Here is a 19,869-nt window from a genome sequence, read left to right as displayed (position 1 = left end):
ATGCTAGCCATTTGAGGTATATTTGTAGAAATAGAAGAGGCCTGCTTGGGAAGAGATTTTAGAGCAATGGTCGCCAACCTTTTTGGGACTGGGGGGCACTTTTGGAATTTGAGAAGGTGCCGGGCGGGGGAAAACACCAGTCATAAACTGTTACTGCCAAAGGTGTGGCTTAGCACTGGAAAACTGCCGACTGCAAAAGAGCAGAAAAAGAAAAGAGATGGGAACATAAAATGTTTCAAATATGGAAAAAAATCTGTTCAGGTGTTGATTTGGTTTTGGTTAACAAAAAATGTTCGGAAAACTCTCTTCTTTTCTGGACACAGTTAAGCCTTGGTTGTTATGTTCCCTGTTGCTGGTATGCTGCTGTAGAATAGAGCTGGAAAATAAAAGATAACTGAACGCAGAAATAATTTTGAATTACTACAGCCAGTCACACACACACACACACACACCATTCTTAATTCTGGCTGGCAAGTGTTTTTTTTTTAACGATCTTTAGGGAATGGAAAAGAATAGAATACAAATTCAATGAAAGTACATGAAAAATGCATAAAATGAGCTGAGTAGCAGTTGAACAATACTGGCTCATATTAGTATGATGTTTAAGGCTGAGTCTATCATCTGCAAGCTTCTCAAAATTAGGGCTGTATGAGGAGAGAACAATGATTATGCTTCTGCTTTTTTACTGTGCTGACCCTCCCCAAACAACTTTGGAACAATCCATGCTGTAGACCAGGCAGAGGTAATGGTGATAACAGTGATGCCTTTGAAATGCCCCCCCCCCAAAAAAACAACAACAATAAAATTGGAACAATTAGGGGAAAGGTGGTGATAATAATGACAATGACAACAAAATGTCTTGGGTAACAGGTCTGGACGTCTGAGTAAGACTTTAGGGTTCCGTTGATAAGGTGGATATTGCAGTACTGAGCTAAATAGGCCAGTGACCTGGTTCTGCATAAGGCAGCTTGCTACATTCACATGTTCATGTGACAGACTGACACTGATGTAGAAGGTGCTTAACGGTCTTTTTCTTTGCCCTGCGAGAGAGGCTGCAGCATCTGTTTCACAAACTAGAAGCTGGGCCGAGAGAGGGTCAGTCCCTGGCCACCCAGTGAGTCTGGCAGGAATGGAACTCAGAGTCAAGTGGTTTCCCCAAGTCCTTTCACAGCACAGGAGCCACAAGCCTTTTGGCCGCTTCCACTTTGGCCAGCATGCTTGAAACATTGCTTGCTTCTCTCTTTTTTAAAATATTGTCCTCTCAGTATTGTTGCACTTTGAGGAAACTTACCTACTCTGCTCACCAGCCCTATCTGGGAATTAAGCACAGGCATTGGTTTGAAGCAGGTTTTGGCCAACCAGTGTTGCCTGTCGGGATTTCATAAACCTGCTGAAGTGAGAATGAGACATTAGGGTTACTGGCTTGAAAAAACATACACACAAATTTGGGCTTTTCTGTATATGCCACTTTGCAACTTGGGGAACGCTGCGCCTTCTGATTAAATGAAGCTTAATGAAAAGAGTTGGGTTTTTTATTTTATACTTCCAGCTTTCTTTTGCTTTTGCTCAGAGCATTTTATTCTTGCAGCAATGGATAGAGGTAAGACTGGGTTGATGGCTTGCCCGACACCACAGACTGAGCTTCATAGCCAAGTGGGATTGAGTCTGTTTCCCACATCAAAATCAAGCCCTCTAGTTCCTATACCGCACTGGCTCTTGGAGTTAGTAATTTTCAGGTAATTTTTCCTGCCTTCTTCCTTTCTTCCTCTTTTGGTGCCACTCTCTCATGTTGGTATAGCGAACCGTGCGAAAGCCACATGACTCGCTCAGCCAGCTCCAACTCAAGCCTTGATCCCAGCTCCCAGTTCCAGGAGAATAACGTTCAAGTACAGACCTCCCGGTGGGATGAGCAGCAGAAGGTGTTTGCCTTGGAACAGATCTGTGGTGTCTTCAGAGTCGACCTGGGACAGATGCGGTCTCTTCGCCTGTTTTTCAGGTAGGATAACTCCTTTGGAGAGGGTCTGACTTGCCCTGTTACCTAGGAGAGTGACATGGCAGCAGGACCAGGGTGAATTTCCATCTTTCATTGTTCTCTGAGGGGAAGCCCACCTAGGAAGTTCTAATGGTATCAGGTGTTCTTTGTGAATTGTGGAGTGCTCCTCTGCGTCTGCCTTTCAAACAACAGATTACCTGTACATCCTCTATGCATTCTGAACCAGTGATCCAAGACTTACTGTCTCTATTTCTTCCCACTCCCACCACCTTTTTGTGAGGGGATTCTATTGGGCTGGCAAAAATATATGATGTGGTGATTTAGTAGTAGGCCAGATTCTATATATCCATACAAGTGGCTCTTCTTACCCAGCTTGGAATCCATAACTTGCATAAAACCTGGCTTCCTGAGGCTGGGGCTACACATTACCTCAGCAAACATGGATGTCTGCCAAGGTAATATGTAATTCTAGCCTGGGAATTTGCTTCTCTTCCAATTTTTTCCCTCCACCTCCACAGTGATACCTCGGTTTAAGAACAGCCCTGTTTACAAACTATTCGGTTTACGAACTCCGCAAAACTGGAAGTACTTTCCCGGTTTGCAAACTTTACCTTGGTGTAAGAACGGAAGCTGAACGATGGAAGGGCGCCGGTTGTGGGAGGCCTCATTAGGGAAAGTGTGCCGGTTTAAGAACGGTTTTGGTTGAAGAGCGGATTTCCAGAATGGATTAAGTTCGCAAACCGAGGTACCACTGTACCATGGTTTCAAAGAAAAGGTTTAAAATGTGAGGCAGTGAAGGTATTATGAAACTGTTGCCACGTACCATTCTCTTGTGACACAAACTGCCTGAACCCACACAGTCTTTCAGGCTGCCTGAATGTTACACACCACTCTTTCTCTTCATGCTCAGGTAGCTGTGGAGCCCTGGGAGAACATAGCTGCTAGAGAAGATGCCTGAGCTTATGGAAACCTACCTTTTCCATCCTGATCTGTTCAGACTCCCCAGGCTACCTAAGAGAGCCTGAAACATTTTGGAGCATGAACCCAGAAGGAAACTCCTTTTGTTAATGGGTTAGCTGCAGTTCCTTAAACCCCAAGGCAAAACGCATTGAGTAACTTGAGGAAATAATTGTTTTACACTGAAAGGAGGAAGGTAGCCTTAGCCAGCGTTTGAAACTCCCATTGTTCTAGGCACATTTTGTGACAGGGAATTTCATTAGCGCGAGCTGTTTCTGAGCTCTGGGCACAGTACTGGGCCTAAGATTTCAGATAAAAACTGCAGAGTGGAAGAAAAGGAGGAGCCTTTTCTGCCTCCCCACTTCCAGCTACTCTCTGAAAACTGGAGAAGAGATGCTCTTAAAAATATTAGGGGGTTGGGCAGGGGAAGGACTAGACCAGGCATGGCCAAACTTGGCCCTCCAGCTGTTTTGGGACTGCAACTCCCATCATCCATCCCTAGCTAACAGGACCAGTGGTCAGGGATGATGGGAATTGTAGTCCCAAAACAGCTGGAGGGCCAAGTTTGGCCATGCCTGGACTAGACCTTGTGAATTTTAGCTGCAATTAATTCATTTTCAGCTTTGCATTCTGGTTATAAAAAGCGCGCCTAGACATTCCGTTGATGCGCCCATAACTAGGATTAAGGTGTACCATTTAGCTCCTAGCTTTCATATCTCAGTTTCTAACATTGGCCTTAGCATAGGAAGTAAATGAAAGGTGGGGAAAAAACTTTTTAAAAAAGGAAACTGCCTTACACCTAATCAGGTCATTGGCTCACCCCACTTGATGTTGTCTGCATTGATTGGAAGCAACCCTCCAGTGTTTCGGGGTTGAACCTGAGACATTTTTTATGCAAATCTCATTCTCTACCTCTGGACCTTTAATGGGTATAGTATAGGTGAAAATTCGCACTGGATTATGGACATAAATATGGATATGCATCTACTTTATACACCAGTTGGAAATCTTGGAACTTGCTCCGTTTATGGCATCTGTTCACTCTGGTGAAATGTACGTCCATACAGTCCTGTTCATTCAGTGTAAATTATTCGTGAAAATGAGCTTCCTTCCCAGTGGCAAAGAGCAGTGCGATGGAGCCTGGCCTTCGAGCCCTTACCCTAAGCCTCTGCATGCCTTTTTACAGAATATATGTTCATAGTGCTTCAGCAACCAAGGCCTCTGGGAGGAACTCAAACCATTTCCCAAAGCAGCAGCACTCGCCGTAGCGCTTTGAACCCACTTACAGAATCCCGCTGAAAATATATTTAAAGTTTAAAATGTGTGGTTTTGCACCGAATCATTGCAGTAAGGTGTTTATGACATTGGCACCCCAGATGAGCAGTATGTGTGGGATTATCCCATTTTCCTCCTCACAGATAAGTGTGTAAGGTAGCATTAGATAGTCACTAAACCAAGCTCACTCAGAGACCTCGTGGGCATGTTAACACTAAGCCATTTGAGGCACTCCCTTGGTCTTACACCAGGCGTAGGGAACCTGGGGCCCTCCAGATATTGTTGGACTCACAACTCCCCCCCCCTCAGCCCCAGCCAGCATGTCACAAGGTTGAGGGCAATGAAAATGTCAGTCGAACAACATCTGGACAGCCACAGGTTCCTTACTCTTGCTTACATCATATTTTGTATATTCCGTAGCTCACTCACTAAATCAGGCATCCCCAAACTGTGGCCCTCCAGATGTTTTGGACTACAGTTCCCATCATCCCTGACCACTGGTCCTGTTAGCTAGGGATCATGGGAGTTGTAGGCCAAAACATCTGGAGGGCTGCACTTTGGGGGTGCCTGCACTAAATTGCCTCTTTGCACATCCTCTTTCCTCTTTGGTTCTTATTTTTAGGGCCTGTAACTGTTGAGAGCGGAAGTTTTTCTAGGGTCTTTGGTGTGTAAACAGGAAGTATGCACTTCTTCTGTTCCATAAAATTCAGCTCCTTTTCAGGCTACCAAGTGGGATGGGGGTGGGGAACAAGAGGAAGTCTCTTCATTTAGAATGGGGAGAGCTGAAGGGCTATGGCTAATTATCCTATTAATCACAGGTAAATTAACAGGATTTGCATATAATTTTCATAAGCATGACAGCTGTTACACTTATACAGCATTTATTTATTTATTTGAGTTTTTGTTTTTTGTTTTTAAAAGCATCCTGACTTTATAGCGGGTACACATCATTCCAAGGGAGATTTTCAACAAATGTGTCACAATTTAAGAATGAAACCCCCAATAACAATGCAACATACAGTCAGATACAATATGAGGGTTATTTTTCTGCTGTTGCTGCCCACAAATACACAGTCGAAATAAATAAAAAATTGTCCAGTAGCACCTTAGAGACCAATTAAGTTTGTTCTGGGTATAAGCTTTCGTGTGTGTGCACACTTCTTCAGTATCTTTTTAATTTATTTCGACTGCGTCAGACCAACATGGCTGCCTATCTGAATCCACAAATACACAGACAGCTAAATACAGTGGTACCTTGGTTCTTGAACTTAATCTGTTCCAGGAGTCCATTTGACTCCTGAAACCATTGGAAAACCAAGGCGCGGCTTCCGATTGGCTGCAGGAGCTTCCTGCACTCAAGCGGAAGCCACATCGGACCTTCGGCTTCCAAAAAACGTTCGCAAACCGGGTTTGCAGCAACCGGGAGCCAATTTGTTCAACAACTAAACCGTTCGAGAACCAAGTTACCACTGTATCTGAAATGTGCATTTATTTATGGATACAATGTTGACTTGAAACAATGAAAGGTTGGAAGCCCTTGACAAGCTAGCTTTGTTTGTTTCCTCCTTTTCAGTCCTTGAGCTGCCCCTGTTATTTAGCTCCTGTTTTTGTTTTTACAGTTGCAAGTGGTGTTTTAATAACAATGAGGACTAGAAACATGGAGTTACAAAGGAAAACCGGGGTTCTTGGTTGTGGGGGAGGGTTATAACACATTCAGTGTTTTATGAATGTGTGTGAAAGACAGAGAGAAAGAGGGCTTTGTGCCTGTCTGGTGAGTGTGTGTTGTTTATGTGGGGAATGTGTGAGTGTGTGGTCTGAATGTGCAGGATATCTTTGTGTGTATGTATATACATTGGCCATACCCACTGGTGGCATGTGGCTGAACATCCATTGGGCTGAAAAGGGTTACCCACTGCTGATTAACGCCATGAGTCCTGGAGTTCATTTGAGAAGCAAACTGGTCTTGGCAGCCGGTTCCTTTGCCCAGGCCCTTACGATCTACTGGGTAGGGGTGGGAGGGGGAGCACTGTTCCACCTGATACTCCTTTTGTTTGTACAGTGCCTAGCATACCAGGACTCTGGTTGATTACCATAAACAACCTGGTAAGTACTGCCAGATGTAAGCAAAAAAAACAACCCACCCCAACCTTTTTTGGGTACCGAGAAAAGTGCAGTGTGCTCTGATTCTGTGAGACCTCACAAGCGCCAATTGGTCCATGAAAGCTCATAATCAGAGCAGTGTGTGCTCTGCAGGGGGCGAAATGAAAATGAAAAGCAACCTCTACACCCGGGGTGGGGGGGGGAGGGGGGAAGCAAAGTATGTGCTCAGAATATATTATGCAAACTAAGGTCAGATGATTTGCATAATTCATTTTGATTGCAGTTTGGAGTTTTCAGAGAACTTGCCATTTCAGTCCTTGCAGATACATTCTATGGGGAAGGGGGGTGGAAATGAGAGAGAGAGAGAGAGAGAGAGAGAGAGAGAGAGAGAGAGTGCAATGGAGGAGGAAGGAATTGGGGTGCTTGAAGCCAGGGCCGTCTTGAGCAGATCGCGCGCCCTGGTGCTGAGGGGCGGAGATCGCTCTGCCGCCCGCCCCGCCCTCGCAGGGCGCAATTGGTTTCCGCGCGGCTTTGCCGCGCGGCGCCCTCCTTGCCAGGCCGGCGCCCAGCTTACCAGCCCCGCACCATGGTGCGCTGCGCCACCGGGGGTCTATGAAGAGCCGGCCCTGCTTGAAGCTTGGGAAGAGATGTGGGAAAAGATGGCTGTCGATGCAAGGCACAGGCTTCTGATTCCTGGAAACACTACCTAAATTGGTTTGGTTTTTGAGTCTTAACACAAAAATTTGCTTCAATGAGAAGTGCAGGTGGCGCTGTGGGTTAAACCACAGAGCCTAGGGCTTGCTGATCAGAAGGTCAGTGGTTTGAATCCCTTCGACGGGGTGAGCTCCCGTTGCTCAGTCCCAGCTCCTGCCAACCTAGCAGTTCGAAAGCACATTGAAGTGCAAGTAGATAAATAGGTACCGCTACAGTGGAAAGGTAAACGGCGTTTCCATGCACTGCTCTGGTTCGCCAGAAGCGGCTTTGTCATGCTGGCCACATGACCCAGAAACTGTACACCGGCTCCCTTGGCCAATAAAGTGAGATGAGCGCCACAACCCTAGAGTTGGTAACGACTGGACCTATTGGTCAGGCGTCCCTTTACCTTTACACCGCATTAGATTGTGTAGGGCAGTTCACATTTCTTTGGAGGGGTGCTATATATATATTCTCAGCCCAGCCATGCAACATGCACACAGGACTCTCAAATGTTTTTTGCGCTATCTGTATTTGAACAAAGTCCCACCCCCTAGATGTTCTGACCAGTAAACTGTGCTCTTAACTACACATTCCGTCTTTTCTTTCCCCATCCCTCCACCCTTTTCCTTCAGTGACGAGGCATGCACCAGTGGGCAGCTGGTGGTTGCTAGCAGGGAAAGTCAGTACAAGATTTTCCACTTTCACCATGGTGGCCTGGATAAACTTTCCGAAGTGTTTCAGCAATGGAAATACTGCACAGAGACCCATCTCAAAGACCAGGTAAGCGGTAAAGTCCAGAGTAGACTTGGGGAGCCTCCTCACACCCTCTCCACCCCTAGTAGAAGTGGTCCGTGGATTTCTAGCTAGGAATGAAGAAATGTGGGCAACATCTCTTCTTGTTTCTGACATGTCTGGAAAAGTGGTGGCAAGTGCCCTGATAGGCTAGAAGGCTCAGAGGCCAACAGTAGGTCGAGCCAGAGCTAGCCTACCAGGCCAGGTTCAAAGCTCTTGTGTTGATATGCAAAGCCCTGAGCAACCTGGGTCCAGAATACCTTATATCACTATGGAGGAGAGAGGTTAGTTGTGTCCCTGTGCTACAGAGGCCCAACTGGCCGCATCCAGAAGTCAAGGATTCCGTGTTGCCAGTCTATGCTGTGGATCACTCTTCTGGCAGAGACTCAGCAGGCAGCCTTCCTTTTTATTTCAGGCGTCTCCTGAAGATATTTTTTGTGCTGACGGGCCTATACAGGTTAAAAGAAGAAGAAGATTGAGTGGACAGTCATTTTAAAGATTATTTTGTACTGCTTTTACAGGCTTTTGTAAGTTGCTGATGTTTTCTGGGAGGGCAGTTTATAAATACTATTGTAAGTGAATGAATGAGTAGCAGTGCCAACCAATTCTCGTTTTGTCCGCTTCCCCCTCCCCCTGGACTGGTTGAAAGTAAGAAGGCAGGTAAGAGATGGTTGGCTGGCTTGCTGGTTGATGTTGGTGGGGCTGTGCCCCATTCTTCCTGGCAGACCAGCTTCTCTGCCTGCTTGGAGATCTGCCAGGGGTTTGTCGACACTGGTGATGCACATCCCTTGGTTTGTTCTTTCTTTTGCTGGAGAAGGGGGCCATCCAAAGTATTTATTTAATCCAATATTGGGAATTAACGAGGAGCAGGCTTACGTAGGTTATGTAAGCTCCTGGCAAGGTGACACTACATTGGGTTAAGAAATTTCAGCCAAACAGGAGTTTTGAATAACGGAGGATTTGCTTTATTGGGCAGAGTGTTCGACTTTGTAAACCTCTTCTGTGGCTAGAATATTTGGGCCTCGTTTCATTTCCTTTGCTTCTTGTGGCCTGCGGCAGCCTTATAAAGTAAGCCAGCTGTTTATATAAATGGCGAAACCACAGATCTAATTCTCTCAGGGTTCTCCTCTGTGCATTATGTGTCCGGTATGAGCACAGGGTGAGTCCACAGATCAGGTGGAATCTGAACTCCAGTCCGGGATGCAGCAAGTGTCCTGACTTGCCCATCTTGTCTCTGCAATTAGGATTGTGCTGAGTGTTCAGTCTATGACTTCTAGCCGTCTGTATTCAAATGGTGTTTTGACAAAGCCTATTGGCATATCTTGCTTCATTCTGCACAAAGGCCTTGCAAAGGCCATAATTATATGTTTAAAGATACTAGAGATGCTTGTTAGAAACAGTGATTTCTACATTCCCTTCCTTCTACACAGCCCCCCTCCCCTCTTCTTCCCCCGCTGCTTTCCCCTCATTATAGTACCATGGGGGCTTCCATCTGTGTTGAGTAACCTTTTGATTTTTAAATTAAATGTCAGCTGCAGTTTTCACCCAGGAATGGCAAGCGTCCTCGGAGAGCCTTGGCACCGCTGCCTTCTCTCCTTCCTAACAGCAGCCCTTTTGTATGTGGCCAATCAGATGTAATTTATTGCGTGCATTCCTGGGCAGGCTCACGATATTGCTGCAAGCCGTGCTAGCTCTGATCTTGGGCAGGGGAGGGTGGGAAAGGCAGCGAGCCGAACCAAGCAGTGCGTCATGTCGCTCTGATCCTTAATGACTCCCAATTACGCTTGCTGGCGTGGGCCGGAAGTCTCCCCCAAACTTCCAAGGCTTTTGCCGCCCTCCCAGGACAAGTCTCTCTCTCCAGACAAAAATCATCTTCCTTTTCTGCTGTGGTGACCTGGATATAAGATGTCCAAGCCATGGGAATGGGAGGTCAGGCTCCTGCAGCTATCGCTCTAGCCCCTCTGTCCTGGTTTTGTCTCCCAATTAGCAGCTCACTGACGTGAAGACCTGCATGCAGTTCTCCATCCGAAGGCCCAAGCTGCCCTCCTCGGAAACCCATCCAGAGGAGAACGCTTACAAGCGCCTGGATGTCTCTGCGTGGCTCCATCATCTAAATGAGGCTGGGCAGGTGGAAGAAGAGTACAAGCTGAGGAAGGTGAGGGAGAAGACACAGTGGCATGTTTTGCTCTGCTGGTTCCAAGAGAAGAAACGTCTCCCAAGTGGAGAGTGGAGCAGTTGTGCTTATTTGCACGTCATCTTCCCAGCCTTTGGCAACGGGGAGGCAGCACCTGTCAGCTCCCTGCAGGCTAACATAGCATCTCTCCGGATCTCTGGTTTGTTGCTGCATTGTTTGCCCTGCGGTTTGGGACATGAGGACCAGTGAGCATTTCTAGGGTTGCTTGCATAGTATGTGAAAGGCCTATGAAAGCAATTGAGACTGTCTGGCTTTAAAATAATTAAGGGCTTTGCTAGGGGAGGAGGTATGTGAGGCTGAGTCCAAGTGTGAAGTTTCCAAGATTGGGGATTAAACAGTGACGTGAGAATGATGTGTTAATTGTGTAGGCTCTCCAGGGGGGTTATTGACATTGAAATGAGTTTGATTTGTGTCTCCCCTGGGGAAAAAAAGGGGGGGGAGAACTGCTTTCCCTCTAAACATGTGCAGATTGTGGGGCTCCTGAATCTCAAGGCCTCACTTGTCAGAGGAGGAGAGCAAAAGAGGTCCAGTTTCAGAAACTGTGGCATTTTCCTCTGTTGCAACTTCTTTATCATTTCCCCTTTGCCCTCCCTCCCTTCCTCCCCAGGCTATTTTCTTTGGTGGGATCGATGTCTCCATCCGTGGTGAGGTCTGGCCTTTCTTGTTGCGCTACTACAGCTATGAATCCACTTCAGAGGAGAGGGAGGCGCTCCGAGTGCAGAAGAGAGAGGAATACTTTGAGATCCAGCAGAAAAGGTAAGGAGGAGTGACAGTGGCTCCAACTCCAGACTTTCAAGGTTTACATGTTATCTTTCTTTCTTTCTTTCTCTTTCATTTCTTTCCTTTAATTACTTTTATAAATGCTAAACTACTTTATTCTGTAAACCTCAATCCTAAACCCCAGATCTGCTATGGGGAGGGCTAGAATGGGGAGGGTGAGGTTAGAATGGGGAGCGCATCACATTTTCCTGCAAGTGTAGGTAAGGACTTCAGTCCTGCTTCCTCTCAGGGGAATGGAGGGGACTTTGAATCCAGCCGGTCCATACCCAGTTTTGCGTGTTTCTGCGTGTGTATGTGTGATGCCTCTTTCTCCCCACCCTCCCTCCTTCAGCCATTATTCTTTTAAATCTTCAATTGTAACAATGAAGGGGGACGATCCCCAGAAAATGAACCTTCACAATAGGTCCAATGTCACATTTTGAGTGGGACGTATACAGAAAAGAGGCAACTCTCCTCTGTCCTCCCCAACTGCCCCAGATCTCCTTTATCTTGACCCTTACCTGAAAGTAAGGGTCCATTGGCAGCAGTGGGTGGGTTGGGAGTGCACTCATGTTGCAATGTGGCGCCTAGGCTCTCCCTGACACCGGAGGAGCAGAAGGCATTCTGGCGGAATGTGCAGTTCACGGTCGACAAAGATGTGGTGAGGACGGACCGCGGTAACCAGTTTTTCCGAGGAGAGAACAACCCCAACGTGGAAACAATGAGGTGATTATTGTAACCCATTAGTGCAAAAATAAAAAATGCACTGAGAACCTTGCACCCACTTGGAAAGCCCAGATCCATCTGTGTTTTGGACACCAAACTTCATATGCTTCCAGCTAAACCCTTTCAAAGGTGGGCAGGGCAAAGCAGGTGGAGCCTGCAACCAGGGCCGGCTCGTCGTCGACCCCCGGTGGCACAGGGCACCATGGCGCCGACCTGCCAGGAGGGCGCCGTGAGCTGTGCCCGCCCGCTGGCCGGCCGGTCCGCCGGTCCGCTGCGCAGCTGGGCACGGCGCCCACCTGCCCACCACGCTGGGAAACGGGGCGGGAGGGCGCCGGAGAGATCGCGCTGTGCCTGCCCGCCCGCCCGTCGCGCAGCAGCGCCCCGCACACCGCGCCGGGAGGGCGCCGGAGAGATCCGGCGCACCATGCCGACAGGGGCGCTTAAGACGGCGCTGCCTGCAACAATATTGTAGTATGGAGTGCTCCTTTTCATGTTGCCAGCCAGCCATGCCCATTGCCATTCCGCTCCGCTCCATTCCATCCCCCACCCACCCTAACAGCAAGTCAGCATTCTGTGCCTACTGAGTATGCTCCCAGACCCTCCAAGTGTCACTATTTCCCAGGGACAGTCCCAGATTTACAGAAGCCACCCCGGTTTCTGATTTGCTCCCAGAATGTCCCGCCTTCCCTTAGGATGTCCCTATTTCCATCTTGGAAATGTTGGAGGGTATGGCCCTACTTTCATCGGAGAAATATTAGGGAGGGTTTGGAGTTATCCAGCCCCCAAGCCATCTGAAGGAAGCCCTGTATAGGGATTTTTTTTAAAAAAATGTTTCATGTTTTATCATGTTTTTTATACATGTTGGAAGCCGCCCAGAGTGGCCGGGGCAACTCAGTCAGATGGGCGGGGTATACATAGTAAAATTATTATTATGGAATTAGGAGGTCCCTAATTCCATCGGAGAAATGTTGGAGGGTACGTGCTCAGGCCTCTCTGGGTTGCTCCATCACCCCAGCCTCACTGTCTGGCCATTTGACCATCCTCTTCCTAGGCGGATCTTGCTGAACTATGCCGTGTACAACCCTGCCATTGGCTACTCCCAGGGGATGTCTGACCTTGTTGCCCCACTTCTCGCGGAGGTCCTGGATGAATCGGATACATTCTGGTGCTTTGTGGGTTTGATGCAGAACACGATCTTCATCAGTTCCCCTCGTGATGAGGATATGGAGAAACAACTGGTGAGGATTTGACCTTGGGGCACTCTCCCCACCCACCACCTACACCTTATTTATCTCTTTTCTCCCTCCTCCACACCCCATTTGCCCTTTAAATCCTAAATTAATCAGAAGCGTGAAATCTGCAATCCACTTACCTGCAGAAGTTGTAGTAGCTGCAAGGAGGAGGTGCTGTATCCCAACACGTAGGATATACTGATGACACATCGCTCCAAGACTCCAAATGGCTGCTCCCTACAGCTTCATGTCAATTTGAAATGACACTGGGAAGGGGATATTACCCTTCAGAACCCCATAGCACAAGTGGCATTGGGCTGGGGAACAGTTGCCATGGAGGCCCTGAACTCCTGAGCTGGCACCCCAAGGGCAACCTCAGCATGGATGTCCTGGGTTCCTCCAACATCATACCCAAGATAAGCTTGGTCAAGGAGGCTGTTGGGGGGTCAGGGTGGGAACTACACCAACAGCATTTGTATGCCGTCTCCCAACTAGGGTTGCCAGACTCAGTAGAGGACAGGACTTCTGTGCCTTTAATTGCCCTGCTCTCTTTTGAGTCTGGAAACCTTAAAGAGAAGCCAGCAGACCCTTTGCTTGGAAATTAAACAATGGGTCTGCTGGTTTCTCTTTAAGGTTTCCAGACTCAAAAGAGAGCAGGGCAATTAAAGGCACAGAAGTCCTGCCCTCTACTGAGTCTGGCAACCTTACTCTCAACATCAGATGCAAACTTCCAGTCCCACTCGAAGGGATAGCGAGAAGTTAACTCCTTGTGGACTGCAGCAGTGCGTCCCTTATCCCCATCCCACCAGTCTGAGCCATAGCTGTGTCAAGTTCTCCCCCTTTTTTTAAGGGAAATTTCCTTATGCTGAATAGGCTTCCTCACGAGAAAAGGGAAAACTTGACAGCTATGGTCTGAGCTGATGTCGCACTGAGTACTTGGACAGGCAGATCTGGGTCAGATCTAACCATCCCGGCAACCCCCACCCAGGCCTTGGTGATAGGCACCAGGTCAGCCCCACTCATCCATGATCAAATCGTGGACCAACATGTGTGTTTTTTTTACAGACCGACCTGATGGTCAGCAGCAAAACCACCAGACTATTGAGGCCATATGCCATGCATCCCCTAGCACCAGGGATACAGTGCTCCTAATAGGACTGCTTGCATTAGTGAATGAGTTGGTTTTATTCTGTGAACCGCCCTGAGACCCCCAGGTATAGGGCGATATATTAATAAATAAAATAAATAAATAAATAAATTTTAATTTATACCCCGCCCTCCCCAGTCAAAAACCGGGCTCAGGGCGGCTCACACCAACAGAATTACAATAAAACATAAAAACAATTAATTAAAATACAGATTAAAATACAGTATTAAAATTTAAAATGCAGCCTCATTTCAAGTAGTCCATAAATCCAGGCCATGAGGGAGGAAAACACAGGGGTCAGGTTAAGTCCAACCCAAAGGCCAGGCGGAACAGCTCTGTCTTGCAGGCCCTGCGGAAAGATGACAAATCCCCGCAGGGCCCTGGTCTCCTGGGAAAGAGCGTTCCACCAAGTTGGGGCCAGTACTGAAAAGGCCCTGGCTCTAGTAGAGGCCAATCTAGCCATCTTATGGCTCGGGATCTCCAGAATATTGTTGTTTGTGGACCTTAAGGTCCTCCGCGGGGCATACCAGGAGAGGCGGTCCTGTAGGTACGAGGGTCCCAAGCCGCATAGGGCTTTAAAGGTCAAAACCAGCACCTTAAACCTGATCCTGTACTCCACCGGGAGCCAGTGCAGCTGGTAAAGCACTGGATGAATGTGATCCCGCGGCCGGGACCCTGCAAGGAGCCTCGCCGCAGCATTCTGCACCCGCTGGAGTTTCTGGGTCAGCTTTAAGGGCAGCTCCGCGTAGAGCGAGTTACAATAGTCAAGCCTGGAGGTGATCATCGCATGGATCACTGTGGCCAGATCAGGGCGAGAGAGGTAAGGGACCAACTGCTTAATACGGTGGAGATGGAAAAATGCCACCTAATTACTAATACTAATAATAATAGAACCAGCTCTTAAGAGGTGTGTCTGCTCCTGCTGAGCCTGAGGGGCTTGGGGGCAGGAATGCCCAGTAGTCTAGAGGGGAGTAGCAGGGTTTTCTTCCCCTCCCCTGGAGCTGAGCTGAGCGCCTCTTCCTCTTTGCCAGATGTACCTGCGAGAGCTCCTGCGGTTGATGCATGTGCGCTTCTACCACCACCTGGTCTCCCTTGGGGAGGATGGCCTTCAGATGCTCTTCTGCCACCGCTGGATCCTCCTCTGCTTTAAGCGTGAGTTTCCCGATGCTGAGGCTCTGCGTATATGGGAAGCCTGCTGGGCTCACTACCAGGTAAGGTTTAAAAGGGGGCTGGAGGAGGAGCGGGGCAGTTAGAAGGGTCCTTTTTGCCAGGGGCTCCTGCACTGCTCCTTGGAGGAGGATGGTGAATGGGGGAGGGGGATGTTGCCGGTTGCAGCCGCTGCCCTTCCAGGCCTCTCCCCTCTCCCCAGTCATGGCTGTGATGAGCTCTCTCTCTCTCTCTCTCTCTCTCTCTCTCTCTCTCTCTCTCTCTCTCTCTCTCTCTCTTGTGTGTGTGTGTGTGTCCCTCCCCCTCCACACTGCTTGCCTTCTCTCCCACTGTTTGCCTCTGACATTACACAAATCGATGCAAATTTCACCCTGACGGTTCATTACTGAACTCCTAGGCTGTTCTTGCTGCTGTCGCAACCCATCAGCCAAAGCGGCCCTCAGCCTGCCTTGTGCGCTGGGGTTGCTGCAACCCTGGCTTTCTCTCCAAGCTGCAGATGTTGCTGTGTGAAGGGCACGCGCGCGCACACGCACACACACACATACACAGAGGCAAGCTAATTTTCAACTTCCTTGTGAGGTTAGCCCCAGGACTGAGCAGCAGGGGAAGCCAGCGTATGGTTTCTGTCTGACCTGGTCTTGTCTGCAGGAGAGGAGGCTGCCACCAGACTGTGTTCGCCGTATGCTGCTTGCTCACATTACTCTCTGCCAAATAGTTGCTCTCTGGTGGTGGTCTGGGAAGGGGGAGGGGAGCTCGCTTTGAATCCTTGTGGCAGAGATTTCACCGCCCTTTGCCAGGTGGTCTAGAGTCCTGTGCTCCTAAAACTCACTGTGTTAAGCAAGTAGAACAGGGGCAGGCGACGTGGTGCCCTCCAGAATTTGCTGGACTCCCAGCCCTCATAATCTCTAGCCAGCATATGGCCAATAGTCGGGGATGCAAGTCCAGCAAGATCTGGAGAGCACAATGCTGCCTATCCCTGCAGCAGATCTTAATTCTATGTGCAAAGTTATTCAGAATGGAGCGTTTTGTAAATTAAGCGTTAATGCAGCATATCCAGCACCTAATTTGTTGGTTGCTCACTTGAAAACATTTTTACTACAAATAATATTCCCTCTCATGCCTTTACTTCTTCAAAGTGAAACCGATATAACTGGGTCAAGAAACTTACAGACTTGCTAGATTTCATATACTTCGACACTGTAGGCTTTTGTCTTGTAAGGATACGCCAGTTCTCTCAGAATGCATCCGGGTTTCGTGCATGTAACTGGGCAAACCAGGATTTGCAGTCTGCCTTACTAGTTTTGACTTCCTCTTTCTCTGTGGCCCAAGAGATTTCTGCATTGCTTTTGAAAGTGTATAGCTCTCTAGATTTATTTCAATGCGTTGCCATCCTGTGCTTCTTTTAATAAGATTAGGGTGGCGTACATGGTTTCTCCACCTCCTACTTTATCCTCACAACAACCCTATAAGGTAGAGCATGTGACTGACTGCCCCAAGGCCACCTGGTGGGGATTTCAACTTGACTCTTTTCAATCACACTACAAAGCTCTAACCTCTACACAACAGTACCACTGCATTCTGCGAAGTACAGTACTGCCTTTGTCTTTAAACTGCTGCCTTGCAGTGGTTGGGAGAGAGTAAATAACTTTTCATTCCCATCTTGCCACATCATTTATAATTCCCATTACCTCTCTCATGGCTCCTACATTGAAGGAGTTGAACTAGATCCCTCAGGATCTCTTCCATTTCTACAATTCTATGATTCTCCCATTCACCGGCTTGCTTTTTTTAAAAAGCCAAAAAGCTACTAAATGTGATCTTGTTGCCTCAATCGGTGCATCTTTCTAGCCCTCCCTCCCTTGATCATTTTGTTCTCTTGCTGCTGCAGACAGACTATTTCCACCTCTTCATCTGTGTGGCTATTGTGGTGATCTATGGAGACGATGTCATCGAACAGCAATTGGCCACTGACCAGATGCTTCTGCACTTTGGGAACTTGGCCATGCACATGAATGGGGAGCTCATACTCAGGAAGGTAAATTAAAAATTGCAGGTGTTAAACAAACAGACAGACAGATAAAAAAAAAACCTTTGCAATTCTGTCTGCTCCAAAACAGCAAATGGAAGGCTGTGCAGTGTTCTCCTTTTGTGGGTGGTGTCAAGTCTCCATTACGATTTGGGTGTGAGATGAGCAATTTAGACGAACTCAGCATTTTCTCGTATGTGCTATTTGTGCCCTGTGCTGTTTTGTGGGCTTGTGTATTCACATCTACTCTGCCATCCCAATTCCAGGCTAGAAGTTTGCTTTATCAGTTCCGCCTGCTGCCTCGGATCCCTTGCGGTCTGCATGACCTGTGCAAACTCTGCGGGACAGGAATGTGGGACAGTGGCTACATCCCCGCTGTGGAGTGTACGGGGAACCACCCAGACTCGGATAGCTGCCCTTATGGAGGCATGGTGGAGGAACCTTCTCCCAAGCCAGTGAATGAAAGCAGGAGAGGACTGAAAACACGGGAGGTCTTCACTTTCCGGAAATGACAGCTTTCTGGGGCTTGAGTGCCCAAAGACTGGAAGAGAAATGGAAGCGAAAAAACTTGGCGCAGTTGAGACGCACTCTCAGCAGACATCAACAGGAGACACCAGGAGGCGGATGTTTCTCCTCAATGTCCCAAAGGAGATGGATGAGTGGATGGGAGAAGGAAGGAGAGTGGAAGAGTCTCCCTTGTGGTCAAAGCAGGATCTTGATGTGTGTCCTATATACCTGGAAGGGCGTCGCTCTGAGTGTCCCAACTTTTTTTGATATTGTTGTTGCTTTACAGTTCGGAACATTTTGAAGGGAGTGCACAAGGCTGAGCCTGGTGAATCAAGAGTTCCAAGGGGCAAAAGGATTCCCCCTCCTAACACACACACACACACACACACACACACACACACACACACACACACACTGCTGCCGTAGGGGAATGTAGATGGCTTAAGTCATTGAGTCCACAACCAGCAACGCAGTAGATGGAGGGCAATGCTACTCCAGCCCCTCCATCCCAAACACACCCATGCACCTGTGCACGCCCGTGTTGCTTTAACCAAAACACCATGACTCTCTGGCTTCTGCATAACTTGGAATATAGTCTGCCAAAAACGAAAACAATAAAATTGCAAGCTTTTGGGGTTCCCCAGGGAAATAATCACAGTATGTGTGTATGTATCCAAAGCCTGATCACCATATTTTACAAAGCGCTTTATTTTTATTCTTTTCATATATACATGACTTGTTTGCTGTAGGTCAAAAATCAAATTTTTGCAGTTACGGAAGTTGCAATCCTCAAGTTCACTGTGAGTATAATAAATTATGCAAAATCACACACCATGAAAACTTTTGATTAATTTTGGCCTGAACCGGTCTGATTTGAAGATGCAGGTAGAGCCCCTGTAACGTTTTGTCACTGACACTCCATTGGGTCTTTGCACATGGCTACATGAGAGCCAGTGTGGTGTAGTGGTTAAGAGCAGTAGACTCGTAATCTGGGGATCTGGGTTCGCTTCTCCGCTCCTCCACATGCAGCTGCTGGGTGACCTTGGGCTAGTCACACTTCTCTGATGTCTCTCAGCCCCACTCACCTCACAGAGTGTTTGTTGTGGGGGAGGAAGGGAAAAGAGAATGTTAGCTGCTTTGAGACTCCTTAGGGTAGTGATAAAGCGGGATATCAAATCCAAACTCTTCTTCTACTACTCTCATTAAGACAGATTTGGAGGGGAGAATAGACTGTGCCTGCTGCAGTCTCAAAGCTGAATCACCAGGCCCCACTTCTAGAGATGCAGCCTATACTCTGCAGCTCTGTCACCCTCCTGTCTCTCACATCCATGCCCGTCCTCTTTTCCAGCATTCACCATGGTTGATCTTCCTGGAAAAAACTGCCCAAAATCAGTGCTGCAAGAGCCAGGACCACTTGGAACAGTGAGCTTGAATGCATGTCCTGCAGTTGTAAGGCTAGAATGAATTTCTCAGTACTCTGAATCCTGCCCCCCTTGCGGCTTTGATCCAGCTCTGAGCTGCATAGGAAAGTGGCACGACATACCGTAGGTCTTCCTGCTTTTCCCTGCAGCCATTGTGAGTGTGGCAGGTTGTAGCCTTCTGGTTACAGAGTAAGGGCGACTACTTGGTTCCTGATGTGCTTTGCTTAATTTTTAACTGACTTACATTTTAGAATGAACCTAACTGCATTTTAGGTTCTATTACAAGTACTAGTTTCATTGAGTTAGCATCCAAAGTCTCCCCCTCTCCCTCCCTCCCTCTCTCTCTTACATCTGCTCCAATGTGGCAGACAGTTTCAGAAAGGATAAATAACAACTTGACTGAGATTAGTGGTTGCGGTCTGTTAACATCTTTGCACAGGCTTATTTTCACAACATTTGACCCACCAAGCCAAATGCAGCCCGTAATAGCACTATACAGAGGACCTGCCAAGTGCTGGCCCCTGTGATGGAAGGTCCCCCGCACCTGTAAACAACCTGTTTCAGGGTTCTACCACTCACTACACTCTGGCATCAATCCTAAGTCCTTCTGGCGGCAACTTCCGCCCATTGTTTTTGCCCATGGCAGACAATCCACATACTCCTCCAGGCATCCTTTTATGCACCTGAAACCTATTAGTGTTACTTTTCTCAAGTCATCTCCCTCCCAAGCAAACTCCCCTCTTCTTAGCCAGGTTGCTAATTGTTTTTGGTTGCTCTTTGGATTACACTTGCAGATATATGTAGAAAACCCAGATCTGGTGGGTAATTAGCACTTCAGACTTGTGTGCCACGAGGGAAAAGTCTTAGCAGGAAAGAG

At 47.9% G+C, this 19,869-nt stretch overlaps 1 protein-coding gene across 10 annotated transcripts in view; it reads left to right on the top strand.

Moving 5' to 3' along the window:
• Positions 1–19,258, top strand: part of TBC1D16 (TBC1 domain family member 16) — a 62,977-nt gene extending 43,719 nt beyond the window's left edge. For 9 of the 10 annotated variants that reach the window (XM_035104179.2, XM_035104171.2, XM_035104174.2 and 6 more), the window contains 9 exons: positions 1,799–1,996; positions 7,654–7,801; positions 9,801–9,968; positions 10,615–10,763; positions 11,358–11,492; positions 12,544–12,730; positions 14,903–15,082; positions 16,927–17,073; positions 17,331–19,258. In XM_035104179.2, coding sequence (XP_034960070.2) covers positions 1,799–1,996; positions 7,654–7,801; positions 9,801–9,968; positions 10,615–10,763; positions 11,358–11,492; positions 12,544–12,730; positions 14,903–15,082; positions 16,927–17,073; positions 17,331–17,576 — 1,558 coding nt within the window. In that variant the 3' untranslated portion in view covers positions 17,577–19,258. The remainder of the gene's footprint in view (positions 1–1,798; positions 1,997–7,653; positions 7,802–9,800; positions 9,969–10,614; positions 10,764–11,357; positions 11,493–12,543; positions 12,731–14,902; positions 15,083–16,926; positions 17,074–17,330) is intronic. The other variant, XR_004691881.2, reaches the window with a different exon arrangement.
• Positions 19,259–19,869: the final 611 nt, after the last annotated feature.

The sequence above is a fragment of the Zootoca vivipara genome, chromosome 2 (genome assembly GCF_963506605.1).
Source record: "Zootoca vivipara chromosome 2, rZooViv1.1, whole genome shotgun sequence".
NCBI lineage: Eukaryota > Metazoa > Chordata > Lepidosauria > Squamata > Lacertidae > Zootoca > Zootoca vivipara.
Note: the sequence above shows the minus strand (reverse complement) of the source record. Positions and strands in the feature narration are given on the sequence as shown.